The sequence below is a fragment of the Carcharhinus amblyrhynchos genome, chromosome 32 (assembly GCF_965287045.1).
Source record: "Carcharhinus amblyrhynchos chromosome 32, sCarAmb.v2.hapA, whole genome shotgun sequence".
NCBI lineage: Eukaryota > Metazoa > Chordata > Chondrichthyes > Carcharhiniformes > Carcharhinidae > Carcharhinus > Carcharhinus amblyrhynchos.
The window spans coordinates 15,461,708-15,478,840 of record NC_137355.1 but is presented as its reverse complement, the minus strand read 5'-3'; the positions used below and the strand labels follow the sequence as shown (position 1 = coordinate 15,478,840).

General features: G+C 44.3%; 1 protein-coding gene across 2 annotated transcripts in view; it reads left to right on the top strand.

The window, feature by feature from the left end:
• Nucleotides 1–12,497, top strand: part of fam219b (family with sequence similarity 219 member B) — a 30,190-nt gene extending 17,693 nt beyond the window's left edge. The window contains exons 3-6 of one of the 2 annotated variants that reach the window (XM_080216024.1): nt 1,536–1,626; nt 5,606–5,683; nt 9,594–9,648; nt 12,223–12,497. In XM_080216024.1, the coding sequence (XP_080072150.1) occupies nt 1,536–1,626; nt 5,606–5,683; nt 9,594–9,648; nt 12,223–12,378 (380 nt within the window). In that variant the 3' untranslated portion in view covers nt 12,379–12,497. Of the gene's footprint in view, nt 1–1,535; nt 1,627–5,605; nt 5,684–9,593; nt 9,649–12,219 lie in introns of both variants that reach the window. The other variant, XM_080216023.1, reaches the window with a different exon arrangement.
• The last annotated feature ends 4,636 nt before the right edge of the window (nt 12,498–17,133 follow it).

Here is a 17,133-nt window from a genome sequence, read left to right as displayed (position 1 = left end):
ATTTCACAGCAACTTCATTGCAGTGTTAATGTAAGCCTAACTTGTGACAAATAAATAAATAACCGGGTACGACAGTGGTCAGGACGGCTGCCTCACAGCTCCAGGGACCTGGATTTGATTCCTGGCTTGTGTCACTGTCTGTGCAGAGTCTGCACGTTCTCCCTGCACCTGCGAGGGTTTCCTCCGGTGCTCCGGTTTCCTCCCATAGTCCAAAAGACGTGCTGGTTAGGTGCATTGACCATGCTAAACTTCCCTCCGGTACACCCGAGCAGGCATCAGAGTGTGGCGACTAGGGGATTTTCACAGTAACTTCATTGCAGTGTTAATGTAAAGCTTAGTTTACTAATAAATAAACTTTAAATTTAACAATTTCTCCTACTATATTCTGAGGGGGGGGAATTCCCATGATTAAGAACATAAGAACCAGGAGCAGGAGATGGCCACCCGGTCCCTTGGGCCTGCTTCGCCATTCAATAAAATCATGGCTGTTTTTTTTTGTGGACTGAGCTCCACTTACCCCCTCACCAGGACCTTAGTTCCTTTACTGTTCAAAAATATATCTCTCCTTGCTTTGAAAACATTCAGTGAGGTAGCCTCATCTGCTTTGCTGGGCAGGGATTTTCACAGATGAAAAGACAATCCGGAAAAAAATAGGGGCTCTACTTTCGCCAGAATTCTGAGATCATTGAGATGTTTCGCATTCATAAATCACCCTGGCTTTACTGAAGGTTATTCACATGAATTTGTTGTTTTTTTTTCCCCTCAAATTCAGCACCATTCACTTTAGGGTGATTAATGTGAGTGTGGGGAGAGCAAGGCCATCAAACTGTTCGATAAAAGAGAACAAGCTAGCTAAGGAAAACAAATTAAAAAGATTGGAAACCTGTCTGGAAGCTACAAAGGGAATTACACCCTTTGCTGCTGTAGGTCAAAGATCATCGATTGCGCTCATTCATGGCAAAAATACTGTTCAGAGTTTAGGTGCTGAACACATGACCATCAGTCATGCGAAACTGGGTCTGGGTGATCAGAAAGTATTTGTTGTAAATTCATCGGGCTGGTATAGTGGTTAGCACTGTTGCCCCTCAGTGCCAGGGACCCAGGTTCGCTTCCTGGCTTGGGTCACTGTGCGGAGTTTGCACGTTCTCCCTTGTGTCTGCATGGATTTCCTCCGAGTGCTCCAGTTTCCTCCCACACTCCAAAGATGTGCTGGTTAGGTGCATTGTCCATGCTAAATTCTCCCTCAGTGTACCCAAACAGGCGCCGGGGTATAGCAACAAGGGGATTTTCACAGTAACTTCATTGCGTTGTTGCCTACTTGTGACTAGTAAATACATTTTCTACATTCTAATCCAGTCGCTGAAATGGATGAGTTAATGATAAGGCTACTGCAACCTTTTTGTTCCCACCCACTTAGAATTTGGCACTCTCTGCATCAAATTCCACTTGAATCTTGGTAACTTGAAGCTTTTTTTTCATAGTGAAACGCAGTACCTTTCTTCAATTTAAATTCTGCCACATGTTGATTCTTGCAGAGAAGCACCGGGAATTAGCCAAGAAAGTCCTGAAGAAGAAAGGAATGGGTGGAGGCCCAGTCTTGCATCAGCCTAAATCGGGCACGAAAAGGTGAGTAACACAGCTGTGCGACCCGATGGCACAGTGGTTAGCACTGCTGTCTCCTAACCACCACCTCCAACAGCGCTTCCCCCACCCCACCTCCCCAACAATTTGATTGGCCCAGAATTCTTTTTATCGTTTGCATAAATTGTTCGAATTGAATTAACCCAAGAGCTTGGAACGGCAAAAGAAATAATTAACAGTGCACTTGAGGTTGGCAAAGACTATGCTACCCTTAGGTTGCATTTACACTAGAATTACTGATGTGAAGCAGGTTCCCCCGAAGCGGGTATCCTGTTGTCCTTCATTCTGGAGTCAAGTCAGCCACTGACTCGGGGTTTCTTAACTTCATAGTGCCCATAGGGAATAAAGTCACGCTAAGACCATAAGATATAGGAGCAGAATTGGACAATTTGGCCCATTGAGTCTGCTCCGCCATTCAATCATGGCTGTGTTTCTCAACGCCATTCTCCCGCCTTTTGCCCGTAACCTTTGATCCCCTTACCAATCAAGAACCTATCTATCTTTGTCTTAAAGACGTTCAATGACCCGGACTCCTCTGTGGCAATGAATTCCACAGATTTACCACCCTCTGGCTGAAGAAATTCCTCTTCACCTCAGTTCTAAAGGGTCGTCCCTTTACTCTGAGGCTGTGTGACGGTGTTACAGCTAAAATGTAATATAATACGGTATCTTGCAACCTGAATTTCCTCGTAAAATATCCTTTTTCAGCTCACCTTTTAAATAAATTGTTATGCGCCACCAGCACTTGCGTGTATTTAATGCATTTAATATAGGAAAGCATCTCGAGAGGTTAAAAGGTTTGCAGGACAGGAGGAGGTAGTTGAGCCCATCGTGTCAGCACCACTGATTGTTTTATGATGCAGTCGAGTGTAGACTTGCTGGTCTAAGCAGTTAATTAATCCAACTGAGGGACATACATCAATCAGCTAGATAGTCAACATCTTTTCCCAAAGGTACGGGAGTCTAAAACTAGTGGCCATAGGTTTAAGGTGAGAGGGGAGAGATACAAAAGGGTCCAGAGGGGCAATTCTTTCACTCAGAGGGTGGTGAGTTACCAGAATGGGGAATGAGCTACCAGAGGCTGTAGTAGAGGTGGGTACAATTTTCTTTTACAAAGCATTTGGACAGTTACATGAATAAAATGGGTATAGAGGGATATGGGTCAAATGTGGGCAATTGGGACTAGTTTAGTGGTTATTTAAAAAAAAAAGGGGTGGCATGGACAAATTGTGCTGAAGGGTCTGTTTCAATGCTGTAAACCTCTCTGACTCTATCTATGACTGTATAACTGGTGCACAATCCTCTGAATAGCAGTCAACTCACATGGTATGGGAAGAAAGGGGGGAGTTGATTTCAATGGAAGAAGATGGTGACTGCGCTCAGAATGAGGAACAGCTTGTGTGAAGTTGCTTTTTGAAATTATGCTGAGACATAGCTGATCATCCATATACAGTGTTGTAGTAATAGATCGGGGTTATCTGAAAAGTGTGATGCTTGCCGGAATAAAAGATATATGTAGGATTTCTAATTATAGAATCCTACAGCACAGAAGGAGGCCATTCAGCCTTTCGTGCCTGCACCGACCACAATCCCACCCAGGCCCTATCCCCATAACCCCATGTATTTACCCTAGCTAGACCCCCTGACACTAAGGGGCAATTTAGCATGGCCAATCCACCTAACCCACACATCTCTGGAGTGTGGGAGGCACCCGAAGGAAACTCATGCAGACATGGGGAGAATGTGCAAACACTGCACAGTGACCCAAACTGGGAATCGAACCCAGGTTCTGGATACTGCGAGACAGCAGTGCTAACCACTGTGCCACCACCCTGCACATACACACGCACACGTTGACAGTTTGCAAGGTTGATGAGACCTTGTGTGCAGGGGTGAAAAGCACTCTCATTCTACCCAATAAAAGATCCTCTCTGAGCAAACAACTCCTGGGAATGGCGTTATTGACCAGTCAGGGGCTGGTTATATTGGGCTCCTCCATGTAATATTGAAATTCAGTTTGAGTATGTGCTCAGGGGAATGGCTCCCTCAATAGGACCCCCTGAATTTGTGTTAAAGAAATTAGCAGTTTTAACCCAGTGGCAGTTTGTAAACCTATATTTCAATAGTTAATTGCTCCAGATAGCTTGGGCAGATACCCATTGGAACAACAACAGCACAATGCCCTCAGGCAGCCTGCTGTAATATTTAAAAAGTATATATTTTAAACAACCATCTGGTAATTTTGGGAAGTTCCAAATGGTACTCATTTTTGCCACTAAATGTTTAAAAAGTTTATTTTATTAGTGTGACAAGTAGGCTGCAACGAAGTCACTGTGAAAATCCCCCAGTCGCCACACTCCGGCGCCTGTTCGGGTACACTGAGTGGCAATTTAGTATGGCTATTGCACCTAACCAGCACGTTGTTTGATCCGTGGGAGGAAACTGGATCACCTGGAAGAAACGCACACCAACACGGGGAGAACGTGCAGACTCTGCACAGTCAGTGACGCAAGCCAGGAATCGAACCGGGCGCTAGGCGCTGAGAGGCAGCAGTGCTAACCGCTGTGCCGCCCCTAATGATTAGTGTTGTAAGTGGTAAACCATTGATGTTTGTATGACCCTCTCAATCCTATTCACTGCAATTAAATTCTGATTGGGATCAATGCTATTCTGCAAATTACAATTGATCTCAAATAAAGCATGTTGTTTTCATTATTCCAATTAGTTTTTGTCAATAAGCTTCAAAGACGCACGCAAAATTTAATCAACTTGGTTTTGAACTTTTCCTGCCTTTTCATGGACTTGGCAGCTTGCAGTATTCCAAAATCTGTAACACTGCATTCTGGGCTCTCTCCTTCTCTGACCAGTATGCTCTGTCTATAGTGCACAAGAATCAATACTTTTCACTGTATGCTAGTACATGTGACAATAATAAATCAAATCATTTGGATTCTCAAGATATGATTGTGCATTGCCGTCTTAAAAAGGTAGGGAGTGATTAATTTGAATATTATTTCTATCCGTCTGCTTTGATAGACCATCAGGCAGGACATAAAATTAGAAATTCAGTAAGATTAAAAAGGTGTTCTAAGTTTTCAGCCTTATAAATTCGGATGGCCCCCTCTTCCCTCTGGCAACCAAAATGTGGGAGCATTCCCATTCCAAATTCCAGTTTGGAAAAATCCAAGATTTTCTTTTGAAACTAGTCAAGTCCTTGATATCCGTTGTAAAGTTAAAGTTTATTTATTAGTCACAAGTAAGGCTTACTGCAGTGAAGTTACTGTGAAATTCCCCCAGTCGCCACACTCCGGCGCCTGTTCGGGTCGATGCACCTAACCAGCACGTTTTAGACCCCCAACAGAGTGACGAAAATGATTCCCTTTTGGCCGAGGTGTTTCCAGCGTTCTGATGGGGATAAAAAACCAATCTTTACAGGGGGAGTAAGGTAATTAAAGAGAAGGCTTCTGCCCACAGAAGCAGGAGTAGGCCATTCGGCCCTTTGAGTCTGCTCTGCCATTCATTATGATCATGGCTGGTCAGTCACCACACTTGTGCTTTGACAAACGGTCACCTGGACTCGAAACGTCAGCTCTTCTCTCTCCTTACAGGTGCTGCCAGACCGGCTGAGATTATTCAGCATTTTCTCTTGTGCTTTGTGTATATAGTGTGCAAGAAACAATACTTTTCACTGTATCCCAATACACAGTAAATTAAATTGTAGCACTTCTGTCGTTCTATAGCTGTTGTTTTTATTTGCTGCAGAGGTGATTCTGCACCCCTCAAAACAAGAATGCAGAAAGGGATTGCTGTCTTTGCCTCAGTGTTGATACTTTTCCTTCCACAGTCTGTGTTTGAACAGCGAAACGCCATAACCCGCTACCAGAGGAACGGCAGTGGTGCTAGTTGCATTTAATAATTACGTTTAATTTGAGCTTAATTCTGTTTGCCATTCCTTTCATTATAGGTTAGTAAAATTCAATAAAGGTTACTCTGCCCTGAAACAGAATCCGGATGAATCTTTAGTCTCCTTGGAGTCTGACAGGTAAGGAAGGATTTGATCCTAGCCATCGATTTTTTTTTCTCTTTTTACAAATTGAGAAATCTAAATGAGGGGCAAGCGGGTTTTTGTCGGAGCACAACACCTGGGTTATGAGGAGAGAAGTTGATATCAATTGAGAAGTGCTTTAATCGGTAATTGTAAAATTTACTCGAGGGGGAAGATGTAATCTGGGAAGTTCCCTGCCAAATTTTATAACCTGTTGGATTCTGAATCAGAACTAGTGGCAAAATGTTACAGGGGGAAAAAAATTACCGTTGAGCTACCATTTTCATAGAATCATGGAATTCCTACAGTGCAGAAGGAGGCCATTCGGCCCATCAAGTCTTCACCGACCACAATCTCACCCAGGTCATACTCTGAATTCTCAATAGCAGTGAGTAGGCTGGTGTCACAGCAAATGAGTTTATTGTATGCAGTTCTCAGTTCATTGTGAATCATGGAAAGTACTTTAGTTTGGAGCTAAATTAACTGTTATGGATCTGAGCTCATAGAATCCCTACAGTGCAGAAGGAGGCCATTTCGCCCATTGAGCCTGCACTAATAACAGTTCCACCCAGGCCCCATTCCCGTCACCCCACATGTTTATCTTGCTAATCCCTGTGATGCTAAGGGACAATTTAGCATGGCCAGTCAACGTAACCTGCACATCTTAGGATTGTGGGAGGAAACTGGAGCACCTGGAGGAAACCCACACAGACATGGGGAGAATGTGCAGACTCTGCACCGACAGTGACCCCAAGGCCAGTCGAACCCGGGTCCCTGGCGTTTGCCTCTCTCCATTTGGCTTTTCACCTTATTGCAATGTTCCAAAGGCATTGATTCACGGGGTTGCAGAGCCGTGAGTATCACAGTGACCCCCTTGCTGTGCTTCAGGAAGCCACTACAATGGATGTCGATTGGCTGCCCAGTTAGTAAGGGCATCATAGCCACCATCTCCCCAAGGGCAACTAGGGATGGGCAACAAGCATAGACTTTGCCAGTGATCTTCACAGAGTCATAGAATCCTACAGTGCAGAAGGAGGCTGTTTGGCCCACCGAGCCTGCACCAACCACAATCCCACCTAGGCCCATAACTCCATGCATTTATCCTAGCTAGTCCCCTTGGCACTAAGGGGCAATTTAGCACGGCCAATCCAACTAACCCGCACATCTTTGGACTGAGAGGAAACCATGGCACCAGGAGGAAACCCACGCAGACCCGGAGAGAATGTGCAAACTCCACACGGACAGCGACCCAAGCCGTGAATCGAACCTGCAACACTGGCACTGTGAGGCAGCAGTGCTAACCACTGTGTCACCCATGTAAGGATTAAAAACAAAACCTGCCTTGCCTTGCTCATTCCCAGCAGGATTGCCCGCCTCCAGATTGGCACCCGTGGTATATCCTTACCCTTCCTCTAACCCCACCAGTCCTCGGGTTGGTTGTAATCCACTAGGCATCCTGGCTGGAATCAGGTAATCGGATATAACTGTGGGAAACATGGGCTGTACTACTCAATTATGGAGTTTTGACATGAGAATCAGTGTGAGCTAGAATCTAAAGGCATTTTTGTTTTGGGATATCGATGATAACTCCTGATGTGGTTTACATAGCATAGCCAATGAACCTAGCTAAATTCTCCCTCAGTGTACCTGAATGGCGCTGGAGCGTGCTGACTGGGAATGATGGAGGTTGAGGGGTGACCTGATAGAGGTTTAAAAGATTGAGTGGCATGAACAGAGTGGATAGTCAGATGCTGTTTCCTAGGGTAGAAAAGTCAAGTACTAGGGGACATGGGTTTAAGATGCGCAGGGAAAAGTTTAGAGGAGATGTGTGAGGCAAGTTTTTTTTTTACACAGGGGGTGTTGAATGTCTGCAACGTGTTGCCTGGGGAGGTGGTGGGAACAGGTATGATAACGGCATTTAAGGGGAATCTAGACAAATACATGAATCGGGTAGGAATGGAAAGATATGGACTCGTAAGTGCGTACGCTTTTAGTTTAGGCAAACATCATGATTAGCGCAGGCTTGGAGGGCCGAAGGGCCTGTTCCTGTGCTGGACTTTTTTGTTTTTTGTTCTTTGACTAGTAACTTCATTACAGTATTAATCTAAGCCTACTTCTGGGAATAATAAATAAACTTTAACTTTGAAAGTAGAAACAAAGAAATTAGGAGCAGAAGTTGGCAAACTCAGCCCTTCGAGCCTGCTCTGCCATTCAGTCAGATCATGGCTGATATCTCCCTGGTCTTAAATCCACCTCCCCACCTGTTCCCCATATCCCTTTAACCCATTTTTTTGTTCGAATATATCTATCTTTGCAAATTCCCAAACACTTTGCATAGCACAAAATCTCTGACTTCAGTGCTGTGTTGCTGGCCCCCAAGAATCTCCTCAAATCCCTGAAGATTTAACTTTGAAAGCTTTATTAAAGTGATCAAAGCCTGTCGTGGGGGTCATAGAGCTATTATTTGTTCCGCTGTAACTAATCTCTGCTGCTGTATGGAACAGATTGAGGTTTTAAACGCTATGGACACCACTGCCAGTTTCCTTCAGAATACTTATTGCGGCAAACATAACAATTCCATTGATGCAAAGCAAATTCCATTGAAGTTTACAAGTTATGCAGTTTTATTTTTACACTCTGAAATCGTCAATTTTGTAGCTAAACTCAGAAATAGCAATTGGAATAGTTTTGATAACAATTTAAGCCAAAATCATTCATTTAGTGGTATCTTTTCGCAGTGTTCAATGTGACCCAGTTAATAATGTTAGTTGACCTGCCCCTTGAGTCACATATGGATGGCACGGTGGTTAGCACTGCTGCCTCACTGCGCTAGAGACCGGGGTTCGATTCCGGCCTTGGGTGACTGTGTGGAGTTTGCACGTTCTTCCCCTGTGTCGGTTTCCTCCAGGTTCTCCAGTTTCCTCCCACACTCCAAAGATATGTGGGTTAGGTTGATTGGCCATGCTAAATTGCCCTTCAGTGTCAGGAGGATTAGCAGGGTAAATATGTGGGGTTATGGGAATAGGGCCTGGGTGGGATTGTTGTCGGTGCAGGCGCAATGAGCCGAATGATTCTAGAAATGTGCACATTCAAGTCCTACTTCAGCACAAAACCCAATTCTGACACTCAAATGCAGTAGTGAGAGCGCGCTGCACTGTCAGTGGTTCTGTCTTTTGGGTAAGATGTTAGATCGAGGCCCAACTACCCTTTCAATTGGACCTAAAACGGCACTATTTTGAAGAAGGGGTGGCATGGTGGCACAGTGGTTAGCACTGCTGCCTCACAGCACCAGGGTCTCAGGTTCAGTTCTGGCCTGGGGTGACTATCTGGGTGGAGTTTGCATGTTCTCCCCATGTCTGCCTGGTTTGCTCCCACAGTCCAAATGTGGCAGATTAGGTTGATTGGCCATGTTAAATAGACCCTTAATGTCAAAGAGATGAGGATGGTAAATATGTGGGGTTACAGGGATAGGACAGGACTTGGGTGGGATTGTTGTCAGTGCAGGCTCGATAAGCCAAAAGGCCTCCTTTAGCACTAGATTCTCTGAAGAGCAGAGGAGTTATTGTCAGGCCCCTGGCCAGTATTATCCCTCTATCAACATCGCAAGAAACAAATTATCTGGACGTTACATTTCCATTTATTGGAGCCTGCTGTGTGCAAATTGGCTGTGCTGTTTCCTAGGTTAGAACATAGAAACTAGAAGGAGGAGACCATTCGGCCCTTCAAGCCTACTCCACCGTTCATGGCTGATCATCAAACTCAATGTCCTGATCCAGCGATGTTCATTTGGAAAAAAAAAACTTCATTAGTCATAATTTGTGGTTGTGAATGGCATTATATAAATGCAAGTCATTTTTTAAAATAAAACTCCCTCATTGTAAACTACTTTCTTTGTGTTCTTTTCCAGTGATGGTGAATTTGAGTCCAGGTATTATTCCTCGTCAGGCTATTCCTCTGCAGAGGTGAGCTGACTGACTCCTTGTTTTACATCAATTATTGAGTCGCTTATAGAATCTACGGCACAGAGAGGCCCTTCAGCCCAAACTTGCCCATGCTGACCAAAATGCCCATCAAAGCAAACCCCATTTGCCTGCATTTGGTCCATATTCCTCTAAACCTTTCCCATCCGTGTATCTATCCAAATGCCTTTTAACTGTTGTCAATGTCCCTGCCTCAACCACTTCCACTGGCAGCTCATTCCACACACACAATGTCCTCAGTGTTTAAAAAAAAAATTTGCTGCTCGATTTTCCCACTTAATTCTTTGCCCTCTAACTTAAACCCATGCCCTCTAGTTCTCGATTTCCCCAACCCTGCGAAAAAGACTGAGTGCACTCACCTTATCCAAGCCTCTCATGATTTTGTACACCTCTATAAGCTCAACCCTCAGTCTTCTGTGCTCCAAAGAAAAAAGTCCTAGTCTGTCCAATCTCTCCCTATAACTCAGCCCCTTGAGTCCCTGGCAACATCCTTGTAAATCTCTTCTGCACACTCTCCAGTTTAAAAACATTCTTGCAATAGCAAGACAACCAAAACTGAATGCAATACTTCAGGTGTGGCCTCACCAACGTTCCATACAATTGCAACATAACTTCCCAACTTCTATACTCAGTGCACTGACTAACGTTGGCCAGCATGCCAAAAACCTCCTTCACTGCCCTATCCACCTGTGACTCCACTTCTAGAGAACTGCACTGATTGTGAGGCACTGCACTGGATTAGATCGATCTTACTAGATAACTAGTAAGCTGAATGCCTTTCAGGATGCTTCATGTGGTAGAGGTGAAAGTTAATACTTCCTACACCAAGCACTTTTATATTTGGGAAGTCACCAGTTTACATTGTAAGGTAAACCAAGGTCGGGAAGATTTTAAAAGTAAATAAATTTAAGATGCTTGAGAAACCAATTTATGGACAAAACAGTGGTGGAAGATGCACAAGTACCTGTCGTAGAATCATAGAAACGCTACAGTGCAGAAGGAGGCCATTTGGCTCTGAGTCTGCACCAACCACAATCCCAGGCCCTACTCCCGTATCCCTGCATATTTACCCACTAATTCCTCTAACCTATGCATCTCAGGACAGTAAGGGCAATTTTAGCACGGTCAATCAACCTGACCTGCACATCTTTGGAGTGTGGGAGGAAACCCACGCAGACACGAGGAGAATGTGCAAGCTTCACGCATTAACTGTCCCATGAGAGGAATATTTGGACGGATCAGTCACTCTGAGGAGGTTCACAGATTGATTCCAGAGATGAAAGAGTTTGTCGTGTGAAGAGAGATTGAACAATTTTAGGCCTGTACTCTCTGGAATTTAGAAAAATGAGGGGAGATCAAATTGAAGTACACAAGTTGATAAAAGGTATGGATAAAGTAGATGTGGAGACGATGCTTCCTCTTGTGGGGAATTCTAGGACAAGAGGTCAGTCTTAGGATAAGGGGTAGCAAATTTAAAACAGTTATGGGGAAACTACTCCCAAAGGGTTATGAATCTGTGGAATTTGCTACCCCAAAGCACAATGAATGCTGGGATAGTGAATAACTTTAAGGAGGGGTTAGGTTTTTAATTGGTAATGGGTTGAAGGGTTATGGGGATTAGGAACATATTAGCCATAATCGAATAGCGGAGCAGACTGGCCTAATTCTGCTCCTATATCTTACGAACTCTGGTTAAACTTGCACATGTAGAGAGACTGGCTCATGTCTAGTGGATACTTCCATTCTCCTCACATCCAGAGTTCTTATTCTGAGAGGTGGAGCTGGGTAATGATACAGCTTTAAAAAATTTAAGAGCATCTTTTCGGATCTATGTATTACTTGTGCGATTTGGGTCCATTGCAGAAAGCTCCTCGGGCAGTTTCGATCCCAGCTATTTTATTCCCAGACAATGAAAGTAGAGGCAAGAGTCGGCCATTCAATATGATCATGACTGATCCTCTATCTCAACGCTGTACTCCTGCTCCCTCCCCATAACCCTCAACGTCTTTACTATCTAGAAATCTTATTTTTTTTCCTCCTTACGTATATTAGTAAAAAGTCTCTCAACACCAGGTTGAAGTCCAACAGATTTATTTAGAATCATGAACTTTTGGAGCACTGCTCCTTCATCAGCTGAATCCCAAAGAGGCAGCGTTCTGAAAGCTCGTGATTCCAGATAAACCTGTTGGACTTTAACCTGGTGTTTTGAGACTTCTTACTTTGCCCATCCCAGTCCAACTCTGACATCTCCACATCAAATATATTCTTAGCCTCCACAGCGTTCTGTGGTAGAGAATTCGCGAGGTGGGCGAAGCCGATACAATGGCAACATTTACCAGGCATCTTAATAGATACATGAATAGGCTGGGCATGGAGGGATACGAATTGCATAGAGGCAAAAACGTCTTCAGTTTAGAAAGGCACCGTGTGTTGGCGCAGGCTTGGTGGGCCGAAGGGCCTATTCTCATGCTTTACTGTTCTTTGTCCTTGTCCTGCGAATGCAAGGTGGTTTAGGCGTCTGGCTTACTCGTTTTTGGCAACTCTCTCTTCCAGCAGCAAGTTAACCAGGACCTGAACCGCCAGCTCCTGAAAGACGGCTATCACCTTGATGAAATACCAGACGATGAAGACCTTGACCTTATTCCTCCAAAACCTGTTACCTCGTCAGCCTGCGCCTGTTGTCAGGCAGAGAGTTCTTGTACTGTGCAGTAGCCACTGCCTCCTTCACTACCCTGTCGAAAGATCGTTTCATTTGAGGCAATTGAATTTTTTGAGCTTTACATACAAGGACTGTGTGTGTGTGTGTGTGTGTGTGTGTGTGTGTGTGTGTGTGTGTGTGTGTGTGCGTGTGTGTGGGTGTATGCGTGTGTGTGTGTGTATATAACATATTCTATATTTTGGCTGAACTTGTTGAAGAGAAAAATTTATAAACTGGAAAATGATATTAACGTACTAGGATTCTGTTTAAAAGTCACGAGCAGTATGTGGCCATTGCAATTGCTGATCTCTTTGTTTGAATTTATATTGGTCTATACCCCTTAATTCATAACTGGCTTGCCGTTCCAGGTGATAACTACAAGACTTAAAGCAATGCTAAATTTCTCCACAATATGCTGCTTATTATTCCCTGCTGCCTAATTGAATGGTAATGCTGACTTAAGCCCAGCTTTTCCCACCTTATTTATCCACTGACCCACAGGAAGAGAAGATTGTAAATTAGGATAGACAGGAGCTATGCACAAAACTATAACTGTTGTGGGGTGGTGAAATTACATACTCCGATACTGGAACGGGGCACTTCTATGTATTTTGTTGCCATGATGTGGAGATGCCGGTGTTGGACAAGGATGGGCACAGTAAGAGGTCTCACAGCACCAGGTTAAAGTCTGACAGGTTTATTTTGGAATCACAAGCTTTCGGAGCGCTGCTCCTTCATCAGGTGATAATGCTCCGAAAGCTCGTGATTCCAAATAAACCTGTTGGACTTTGTTGTGAGACTTCAGTGTAATTTATTAGGTGCTAGCTCAAGTCAAGCAGGCTCACATCTGATCCTGGGTGAATGGATTTTGCCCGAATGTGTGCACTTTAATGGACAGCGCCATTTTATCCCATAGACTAGGACCATGCTTAGTGGGCAGGCTAGGAATGAAAGACGTGAACATGATAACTCTGTTACTGGCTTAAGTTATTGTTTGGAAATTGATGGAGGGGGCTAAAGCAGGCAAACTCTGAGGAAACATAAAGGACTCTAACTTCAGCTTTCTTTTCTGTCAACGGACAGGCTGCTGAAATAAACCTGCATGGCGAATAGCTAAAATCTGTATGGAGCATTAGTCTTTGTACCACATAGATCATATGCATGAGAACCCAGCTGTGGTTTGTACAATGTGCCACCAGGACAATGCTCAACAGCACAAGCTTCACACTACACAGATATGGCCAGAAATTGTTCTTGTTTTTAGTGCACACAGGTTATTTATTGACATTGCTTAGCGCTGCTGCCTCACAATGCCTGGGACCCAGGTTCAGTTTTGGCCTTGGGGTGACTGTCTGTCTGTTTGCACATCCTCTCCATGTCTGTGTGGGTTTTGTCCCACCCTCCAAAGATGGGTACAGCAAGAAGTCTCAACACCAGGTTTAAAGTCCAACAGGTTTATTGAGAATCACGAGCTTTCGGGGCGTTGCTTCTTCATCAGCCACTCACCTGATGAAGGAGCAGCGCTCCAAAAGCTTGTGATTCCAATTAAATCTGTTGGACTTTAACCTGGTGTTGTGAGACTTCTTACTGTGCCCATCTCAGCCTAACGCCAGCATCTCCACATCCGTCCAACGATGCACAACTTAGGTGGATTGGCCATGGTAAATTGCCCCTCAATGCCTCAAGGTAAGCAGGTTAGATTAGCCACGGTAAATGTGTGGGGTTACATGGGTAGTGCAGGGAAATGGGCCTGGGTAACATACTGTCAGACAGAGTCAGTGCAAACTTGATGGGTCAAACGGTCTCATTCTGCACTGTAGGAATTCTATTATTAATGTTTAGTATCCAGATTATGGAAAAGTAAATTAGGACTTTTAAAATCAATTTTGACACTCTGTGGCTGTGTTCTATGCTGGTATTTCATTGCAGAATAGTATACTGAGGGGTTATTGCCCATTCAATAAGTTCCAGATTTTTAGTCACGTTATCGAATAAGAGACCGAACCATGGTGAAAATCTTTCTGCAAAGGAAGATGGGATGGAGGTGGACGAGATGTTCTTGTGAGGAAGTTAAGAGGATTCCCATCTACTACACACCGACTGCGGTGCTTTTGACAGGGAACTGGGAAGCAGCTTGCCAGCTGTTCCTGGTAACCTCATGCAGTGTGAAAGAGACAGCCAGACAGGGAGTAACTCCTGACGTGTGGTTTGACTCAGCACGACATTGTACGATCACCACAGGAAGTGTCCTTTGCTACTCAAGTCACAGAACTTTCTGATGAGGGGTCCAGTGAACATTGAGTGCCTTTTCAGTAACAAATCACTTGCCCTCGATAGCAACTTGCCAAATAACAAAGGTGAGAACAAGGGCACGAATCAATTTTACTGCATTTCTAATTGATTTGGTGTACTCATAAAATCCCAAAGAATATTATGAGCATCATCATTTCCCATGGCAATAATCTGAGAATGGTCATGGTGCAATATTGTCCAGCTTACTTTCTTCCATGCTGTCACATCCAAATGCATGTTCAATGGTTTCAGGACAATTTTGTTTCTTTATGCAGTCCAATACTACACAGAATCTGCCACTAAGTGTGGAATGGCTGTGATTCCAGAAAGATCAGCTTTTGCAATCTCGCCACAGGAAGGACTGCAAACTCTTAGCTGGGGAAAGGGCTTCTCTTGAGGTACTGGGAGCACTTGCGTAATCAATGTCTGGTTATGTTCAGTTTGAAGGCAGCCACATCTGGTGCACTTTGATTCTTGTTTCTTTCTTTCTTTCGCCGCCCCCCCCCCCCCCCCAACCCCTGCCCCTCCCCCAATACCCATTCCCTATCAAGACGTGTTGTGTTTACGTGCTGTTTGCTTGAAATGTTGAACTCAAACCAATTGAAGTTGGCCTATTTTTCAGCGAGATGCACTTTTACTCTTAGTTGCAGTGGCTGTCGTGTTGGTATTCTTTGACCCGAGATCACCCGTCCATTCAGCCATCTGCTAACCTTCTTCAAACTGCTTGTTTCAAACTATGCTTAGGGTTAAAATGTTGTTTGCATATTTTTAATATCTTCTGTGATGTTTCAGCCTATTTCGTGCTAGGATAGGTGATCAGGAGCTTGTTTTAGAGTACTAGTCCTGTGCCTTGTACTTTGATAACCATCAGTTCCCTGTTTTCTTTGGAGCTACGATGGAACGTTTATTATTAACATTAATGGAGAGTTGTGGAATTCAAATATTCCATGCTTCCTGTTTTAGGGATGTGGGGTTTTATTGCATGTTGTAACGCTCTCCCATTCAGTTAAGTTGCTTGATTTAGTTAGATAATGTATGTAACGATGGAAAGTCTGGACTTACTTTAATTCCTCAGTCCAACTCCATCTACACACTAATTCCCTTTCATTTTAGAAGTTAGTGGTTAACAGTGGTTAGCGCTGCTGCCTCTCAGCACCAGGGACCCGGGTTCGATTCCCGGCTTGGATCATTGTCTCTGCGGAGTTTGCACGTTCTCCTCATGACTGCGTGGGTTTCCTCCGGGTGCTCCGGTTTCCTCCCACAGTCCAAAAATGTGCAGGTTAGGTGGACTGGCCATGCTAAATTGCCCCTTACTGCCAGGGGGAGCTAGCTGGGGTAAATGCGTGGAGTCATGGGGATAGGGCCTGGGTGGGATTGTGGTCAATGCAGACTTGATGGGCCGAATGGCCTCCTTTGCACTGTAGGATTCTATGTTACCAAAGTTACTGTTGTTTGGGATGTAAACCTGGCGCTCCTTGCTTGGGCATCTTAGATTGTGGCTTTTGACGCTTCTTATATTTTTAACTATTTAAGGCGCAGATAGGAAACTGAAACTCATTGTGTGTTTAAGCTGTAAGGGGAAAAGATATGAGACAGGGACGCATGGCCTTGATAGTTAAGTAGTCGGTATCTCATGTCTCTGGCCTTAAGGTTACACTAAATATTAGTGGTTGTAAAGTGAACACATTGTGCAATCATTTGTGGCTTATTTTAACGTGAGCCGTTTAAGGATGAGCGAGTTAACACCATTATAAAGTAGCCCGCCAAGTAAACATTAACGCTGCGCACTTTCAGTCTAAGGCTCAACAGTGTAAAGAGCGCGTACAGCGCAAATTCTATTTTCTTTGAGCCACGAGCAGAAGGCATTATGCTGGCAGATCACTTGTTTAGAAGGTGCAATCACATCCTAAATATTAATTGAGAGAACTGCCCCAAAGCCAGGAGTACATATTTCCACGTGGATGCAGTTTGGGATCCCTGAGATGAACACATGGGATTTATATCGTCTGTGGTTTAGGGGAAAATAGCAGTGTTTATAGTGTTTGGATTCCAGTGAAGCAGTTGCTTAATGGACTATTGATTTGTCCAGTGTTGGGCTGTAAAGGCACCTTTTGATTTAATTGTTACGTCAATAGCAGCCACTCGCTGGCAGCTTCAGGAGGATGCTGATTGAACGCTACTATGTTAAGGGAGCCATGCAATGTTACACAAAAGGACAGGTTGTCCCTGTGGATCTCCTTGAGGCTCCATGAGAAATGAGGGTAGGGGTAGAGGAGCTGGGAAGTTGTTGGAGAAATGCAGGAGGGGCAGGGAATCCAGAGTATGGTGGAGTCAAAGCACTACAGAATCTTCCTGCCACTTTGAATATATTACACATCCCCCTTGTCTGATTTTGCCACCTCCCATAGTCTTGCTACCGTAGTTATCCGGCAATGGATCTGGCCGGTGCAGACACAATGGGCCGAATGGCTGCCTCC